At 36.8% G+C, this 8,217-nt stretch overlaps 1 protein-coding gene across 1 annotated transcript in view; it reads left to right on the forward strand.

The window, feature by feature from the left end:
* Positions 1-612: 612 nt before the first annotated feature.
* The window catches only part of LOC107672990 (voltage-dependent calcium channel gamma-4 subunit-like), a 10,624-nt gene continuing 3,019 nt past the window's right edge, over positions 613-8,217 (forward strand). Inside the window, exons 1-3 of the mRNA XM_016466388.1 lie at positions 613-860; positions 1,071-1,295; positions 7,372-7,552. Of these exons, the coding sequence (XP_016321874.1) occupies positions 1,073-1,295; positions 7,372-7,552 (404 nt within the window). The 5' untranslated portion in view covers positions 613-860; positions 1,071-1,072. The remainder of the gene's footprint in view (positions 861-1,070; positions 1,296-7,371; positions 7,553-8,217) is intronic.

Genomic DNA, 8,217 nt, shown 5'->3' on the forward strand with positions numbered 1-8,217 from the left:
TTTTCCATCCTTGCTTTACTCGAAAGGGATTTTTCTATGAGGGCTACAAATCTGCACTGCAGAGGCTCACCATGCGAACATGGTTTAACCCATTTTGATGGCTGCGCCATATTGCATTATAAATTATTAACAGCCAAGGCAGCCCTGCATTATGTCTGCTAAATTATGTTTGCTCAATTATGCGTACTGCACGATTGTCCTCTGGTTTTATAGGTTTTTCGCTGTGTGTGTGCGTTCGCGAGCGTCTCCGTCTCATATAGGTGTGGTTAACATAAAACATCCAGCACTGTGAGGTAACACTTCTCCTCCTGCTTGGTCAGAGAGTCTCTACAGACTCATTGCAATGATCCAATTCATGTAATGTTGCTGAATTGCATGTTTGTCAGTTATTCCCTTATCTCATCCCAAGGGATGAAAGCACTGCCCCCTCCCATCTCGCCATGCTTTGAGTTACTATGGTAACAGTGGAGACCTGCCTTTGCTCCTCTCTCCCCAAGTTCTTTAGAATCATTCCTTGCCAAAGTTCCCCCAAACAGTTTTTTTTTTTGTGGCAAAGAAGTTGCAGCAGAATTCAGTCTCACTCTCTTTGTCTTTTCTATCTCCAGGTTTTTTATCAGCAATGACCAAAACTGACACAAAGTAAGACTATACACACACGGAGGCATCAACACAAGCTTCTCCATTGTGGTCGACCTGTGAGAGCAGCAGAGAAACGGAGAGTAAACGACTACAGGAAGGAGAAAAGGAGTGTGCGAGGACAGTCGATGGATGCTGCCCGGATTGAAGGGACAGCACATTCTCATCTGACGAGGAAAAGAAAGATTTCAAAATTGAGTCGAAGGACAGAAACTCGCCGTCAGGTAAGCTCGTCCAATCAGGTAACAGTATTAAATTATCTTTAGGCTGATGGCAAAAGAGGGAAGGAGGTCAGGCATTTCTCGTCTCTCCATCTCTATACTATCAGTATAAAACAAATGAGAGGAAAGATAGATGGGCAGGCAGTGATGTTTCCACATATCTCTCTCTCCCTTTATTTGCTTAATTTTTGCTTCTCTCACTGTCTCCCATAGGCATGGTGTGTGAGAAGGGCATTCAGATCCTTCTCACCATCGTGGGTGCTTTCGCATCCTTCGGCCTGATGACGGTGGCTATCGGCACGGATTATTGGCTGTACTCGCGAGCGCTCATCTGCAACAGCACCGCCAACAACTCACAAGAGGATCCCCATAATAAGGAGAAGAAGGACCCCGGGGCCTTGACGCACTCTGGCCTGTGGAGGATCTGTTGTCTTGAGGGTCGGCCACCATCTTGGCTCTTGGTTACTTTGTGGGGGTGGCGTCTATGTGCAGTTATTTGAAAAAAAAAAAAAGGAGAGTTAAGATTTGCCTTCATCAGGGCAGGGCAGCCCAGGATGAGAGTGTTTATACTAAAAATATACTAAGCCAGAAAATACAGAAAATAGTACATCAAATGGGATATGGGACATAATATAGTAATTTAATAATCTCATCATTTCCGTACGCACACACACATATATATATGAATATATAAGAATATATATGAATAAATGTGTTTTAATGATGGAAATGATTAGATTAATCAATTACATTATTCTGTTGACAGCCCTAGTTTTTAACAGTAAGAAATGAAACACATATTTGCCAATAATTGTGTGTATGGAAAACAAAAACAAAAAAAAATATATATATATGTATATGTATATATGTATAAATCTCTTCAATACTCACCAAGGCTGCATTCATTTGATCAAAAATACAATAAAAACAGCAATATTGTGAAAAAAAAATTACAGTTTAAAATAACTTGTTTCAAATTGTAAAATATTTTAAAATGTAATTTATTCCTGTGATGGCAAAGCTGAATCTTTAGCAGGCATTAATCCAGTCTTCATGTGATCCTTCAGAAATCATTCTAACATGCTGATTTGGTGCTCAAAAATATCACACTATTCTCAACATTTAAATCTTAGGAAGGAGGTCCCATGAGAGGCATATTCTTATTTTAAAAGTATAAAAAACCCTTAGATTATTTTACAGGCATGACAATCTATCCAATTGCAAAACTATTCTAATAATAAAATTTTTAATGTTTACTTTATTCATCAAATTAATAGGATCTCAATAGCTTTACATATGGCATATCATTCATGTATTTTCATATTCAAGTACATTTTAATTATTCTGAAAATGGCTAATATGCCTGTATAAAGAATGAAACATTTTCAAAAGTAGTTAAATTCTTTATTTAAATAGTATTTAAGGATAATTAACACACACAGTATCATAAAACATATACACGTCTTGAACCCTGATATGGCCATTTACTGCTAAAGAGATCTGAGTGTAGGAGCGAAGCCCAAAAAGCCTGTGAAGGCGTAATTAAAAGGCTGGGCTGATTGCATTGAGAGGTCAACACAGAGGGACAGCAGTCGCGGTCTTAGGGGCCGTTCTAGCACCTCGTATTCTCACTCATCCCTGTGTAATGCGCTCTCCTCTCCACCTGCAGCCAGCCATTGTGCTCTGCTAATTTAGCCTTATGGCTAAGCTCTCTGATAACAAAGCATTCAATTAAAGATAAGCCTGGATTCCCAATCATCACAGCGACGCGGCTTCTCTCTCAGTCGTCTCTCTTTGTTTCCTTCTCATTAAAGCCTCGCTTTCCCTTCTTTCTTTGCCCCTTTGGTCGCTGTAGTGTTACAGCACTCTTGGCATAGTTTAGAGGTCAAGACATCCTTACTTTCCCCAGGGATTAGAGCCAAGATGGATGCTTAGTAGAAACACAATTAGGAGCAGGTGAAGTGGAAAGCGGGCATTTTGGATCTGCATAATGAATGTCACAGCTAAACCGGCCCAAACAGCAAATACTGTTGGCTGTGTGATGATAGGTGCACTGATTGTCACATCATCCGAACTCGATTCTAGACACGCGCACACACACACACACACACACACACACACACACACACACACGCACGCACGCGCGCTGGGCCTCGTCCTGCCCTTTATCTACGCTCCCCTGCTGCTGTTGCAATCAATAGCAGAGGCTAATGCTACTCTTAAAGCTAATGAGTTGCTTTCATGTTTATATATATAAAAGAAAGCAAGGTCACCATACCTGCTGAAAAGTCCAGTTTAGACCAGCAAGAGTGGCTTGGTGCTGGTCTTGACCATAGAAATTAGATGCCTCATTAGCCACGGTGTCTATGGAACGACCAAGGCCTGTCTGTGAACACTCCAGAACAATAGAATTCAGCAGATGATTTTGAGAAACTAACACAATTCAACAAGACAAAGGCATTAGCTAACTTAACATCAAAAAGTTACCATAGTTTAAACATGTAAAATTGAGTTAATACATATAAAAACAAACCAACACATTCTCACCTGAGAATGTCTCATTTTAATGAAAAGATGATTATTGATTGATATGCCACTTAAACTGAAGCGAATACAGTGATCTGACACGTCACATTAAAGAGCGTGAAAAACACATTATTGTAAGACATATTGTTTGTATTTCGCTATAAAACTGACAGAAAGCTGAGACTTTGTTTTATATTAAAATTACCAAAAGCACAACGCTTATTAATATTATTGGGTGGCTGGCGCTCTACAATAATGGATGCATCCGAAGACGTGAAATATTATTTGCAAGCATAGGCCTACTGTCCCTGCGAGTATATGACTGACACATGGTATGATTTCTGCTAATAATCCCAGATATATTCAAATCAGTTGCCAGGCCACCGGAATTTCTTCCGGTGCTCCCAATCCGGGCCATTTGCGTGAACAATATAGGCAAAATACTCTCAAAAAAAATTATAACTCGTAAATGCTATGAATTAATTCTCGTAATTTTGACTTTATTCTCAAAATTTTGACTTTATTCTGAAAATATTTTGACTTTATTCTGAAAATATTTTGACTTTATTCTTAAAATATTTTTACTTTAATCTCGTACTCTTAGAATTTTTTTTAACATGGCACTAAAATGCCATCGTAAAAAGTAAGTGACGTGCGCTGATTTTTTACACAGGGTTGAACATTTTTCAACTGTCCGTTACCAGAAAAAAAAAAGGTTAAAAAAAAAAAAAAAAACATGCAGCGGCTATAACATTTGAAATGTGAAAAAATTAAGAGTGCCATAAAATATTTTTATTGCACTTTTACTGTAAAATTATTTTTACAATTCTATTAATAGTACAATCATTTAAAAATAAACAATAAATACAAATATTTTAATAATAATAATTGTTATATTGAATGGCAACAATGTGAATGTTGCTAGAGCGAGTTTTCCCTATATCCTCATGATAAAATCCAAATTTTTAAAGCTGATATATAAAAAAAAAAAAATATATATATTCTTTTCTTCAAAACCGATTACCTTGTTCAAAGCCAAGTAGTACAAAAGCATGTGAACTGACATTTACACAATTGTGGTACTTAAGATATTTTCCTGAAGTTGGCAGGTCTGATGACATGCACTTGATGGCAGGAACTATTGTTTAGACACAAGACCATTGCTGAAAGAACCGAAATGGTGATGCCAGATTCTCCTCAATGACACCTTTCCCTTTTGTGCCCTCGTCTCTTACAGATTAATCTCCATGAGAGGAGGAATATAAAAAGACAAAAACAGCTGTGAAAAGAATCCCCCCCACACCTGTCCACCTGTATTTCCCTTCGTCTGTCTCATCAATCCATCACATTCCCACTCCATCAGTCAACAGCAGTCATGATGTCATCATAGTGCGTCAGTCTGTCTGTCTGCACTAGAGCGGGTAGCTATTCACTCCCCGACTGACTCCAGGGCTATCTGATTTCTATGGTGCATGTGTGTGTGTGTTTCCAGTTCCACATCTTAACAACCGAACATAATGAATTAAGAGAATTAGATCCGTATCAGGCGCTACAATCCAAAAATGACTTCCCTATCTAATTTAAAGAGATTGGATTGTGGATTAGACCATTAATTGGTATTTCAGCGGTATTCCTAAATGAGATTTAAGGGTGTGTGTGTGTCTGTCTGTGTCTATCTATCTGTCTATCTGTCTGTCTGTCTGTCTATCTATGTATCTATCTAACTGTCTGTCTGTCTGTCTGTCTGTGTCTATCTGTCTGTCTGTCTGTCTCACATTAATGCTTGTTTCATTATGAAAAAAAAACATTTTTGTATGTTTATTTCTGAGTAAGTTATAATGTACCTGTTGTAGCAAAAACTACATAAAATACACGTTACTATAGTGTCATTTTAGTAGGAGAAAATGTAATTAAGTTACAGTTTTTCTCAGTCGCTTTGGTGCATTTCTCAAATCAGAAATGGAATTCTCAAGACTACTTGTACAACCTCCACATCATCTAGTCATTTGTACACATCATAAAACCAGTTTCTCATTCTTTTGAACAAGTTGCGATTGCTTTGGTACATTCATGCGATTGATTGTACATTTATCTGCGGTTTCCTACATTATCAGTTGCTAATGTCCTGTTGCTCAAAATCTATTATATAGTTTTCTGTGCAATAGTCTTACCCCTCAAAACATCTAGTCTTTACTTCATCTTATAAGTCATTAAATACAAAATGGTTCATCTAGTTGTCATAAACTGTCAAGCACATTTTTACACATTATTATTAGACTTTTTGCAAATTTGGCATGCATTGTGCAAGTGAATCTTGACTTTCACTAATGAAGAGACTGTAGATCAACCAATGATAAACCATTTATCTGAAATAGCTCAAAGGTTAATCTCATGAATCTTCAGTTGGAAAGCATATACTGTACAGACAGAGGACAACACAAGAGTTAGAAATTCTGACAATGGACTTATTTGTTATTTTCATCTTTGTGCCCATATTTCTTTGTCCTTTTCTATATCACAATGACATTGGAAAGGGGTTTATTTTTGTTTTTCTTGGTCAGACCACTAGTAAACGTGTAACTGGGAATTCTATCCAGTCTCTTTCAATCAATATCCCACATACAGTAATGTGTTAATTTGTACTTTTGAAATGGATATATGGCATACTGGTCAATACAGTAACTGTCATCCAAAATGTTGCCATAGTTTACATCAGGTAATACTAACAAAGTGCACTGTTATATTGACAACATGACTAAGCATTTTGACTATCTTGTATGTGAACAATGACACAAGGACTTTTCATTCTGATGGCACTGATATGTTCATTGACATAAATACTTACTTTTGAGAGATGAACTAAAGATTTTGAGTAAGTTACAGGCTTTTGCAGGTAATCCACTGTGTGGTGCTGTTTGTACGAATTATTTTGAGAAATGCACATACTTCTTTGCAAATATTAAGGATGATTTGAGAAATGCTCCAAAGCGACTGAGAAAAACTGTAAATAGAAAGTTAAAATGAACAACATTTATTTGAAATAGAAATACATATTTTTTATCATTATAAATCTATTTACTCACTTTTAATCAATTTAATGTTCTTGCTGAATCCAAGTATTAAATTTCTTTTAAAAAGTATTATGTTTGTACGAATTGTTTTGAGAAATGCACATACTTCTTTGCAACTATTAAGGATGATTCGAGAAATGCACCAAAGCGAATGAGAAAAACAGTAATTACTACCCATATAAGACACTTGTTTTTTAGTTTTTTTTGGGAGGGGGGGGTAAGAAATAAAAATTTTTATTCAGCAAGGATACATTAAATTGGTCAAAATTGACAGTGAAGACATTTATAATGTTACAAATCATTTCTGTTTCAAATGAATGCGGTTATTTTCTGTTCACCAAACACTGAACAGAATGATTTCAACAAAAAATAGCACAACTGTTTTCAACATTGATAATAAAAAATAATATTTCTTAAGCAGCGAATAAGCAGATTAGAATGATTTCTGAAGGATTGTATGACACTGAAGACTGGAGTAATGGCTGCTGAACATTAAGCTTTACATCACGGGAATACATTAGAATACATTTGAAAATATATTAGAATAGAAAGCAATTATTTTAAATTGTAATACTATATTTCACAATATTACTGTTTTTACTGTATTTATGACCAAATATATACAGTCTTGGTGAGCATATGAGACTTCCTTCAAAAACATTTAAAAATCCTACTGACCCCAAACTTTTGATTGGTAGTGAGAGCAACGTCACTTATTTATGCCAGAAAGTGCAGTGAGAGCTTGTACATCAGGGTGTGATCATGTAGACTACATCTGCAGGAAAGTGTGAGGGGGTTTTATGGAGGTACAGTGATGCAGTTCATTCTCAGTTAAGCTCAGAATTAACATATGTGCAGTACGTGCGGGTTGTTGCGAGGATGTCTTACCTCTGATGTTTCTGTCTTTATGCTTGTAGGGGTGAAGCGTGGTGTGTGCTCCCAGATCAACCACTTCCCAGAGGATGCTGACTTTGATCATGATGGAGCAGAATACGTCCTGCGTAAGAGGCTGCTCTTTATTACAACAATAGAGTTTTATCATGACAAAGCATTTCTGCAGCGTGAATGGAATGCAGCTACAGCAAATGTCTTTGCCTTGTTAAAGAAACAGTTCACCCCAAAATAAAACATTGCCACTATTTACTCATTCTTGTTTAGTCTCAAATCCATATGCTTTTTTCACATTTTTTTTAAATATGCATTTGTTTTAAATGCGGTTTTCGAACACCATGGGAATGATTATATAAATAATGACAGAATTTTTTTTTCTTTTAAATACCTTTGCTTTGATCTGACACATAGGAAAAGCTTTTAAGTAACATATTGCAGATTCACAATAATTCTACAAATTCTATGATTCATATCCCCTGAAATGCTCCAAGACATTTCTGTGCTACAGCGTCCTGTGTGCATGTCACACGCATAAATGCATGCATGCACACAGGTTGGCATTTTGGTTGGTATTTAGATAGCATTTCCTTGCACTGTCCCAGCTTGACTGGTCCCAGATGGGATGCCGAACTGCCAGGGGAACATTTTTCCTCTGGGGCTGTTTCATATACAGTGCACAACAGCATAATTTAATTACCCAGGTGCCTCATTTTAGCTTAATATTTATACCTAAAAATGTGTGGAGATATGAATGTAGTGTTAAAGACCTGAACAGAATTGATTCGCCTGCACTCTTCATGTCTCACGCTTATAATGCTCTCCGTCTCTCACCCTCTCCCATCTGTCTCTCTACTCCACTATTCTCTCTTTCC

The sequence above is a fragment of the Sinocyclocheilus anshuiensis genome, unplaced genomic scaffold (assembly GCF_001515605.1).
Source record: "Sinocyclocheilus anshuiensis isolate Anshui unplaced genomic scaffold, SAMN03320099.WGS_v1.1 scaffold248, whole genome shotgun sequence".
Classification (NCBI taxonomy): domain Eukaryota; kingdom Metazoa; phylum Chordata; class Actinopteri; order Cypriniformes; family Cyprinidae; genus Sinocyclocheilus; species Sinocyclocheilus anshuiensis.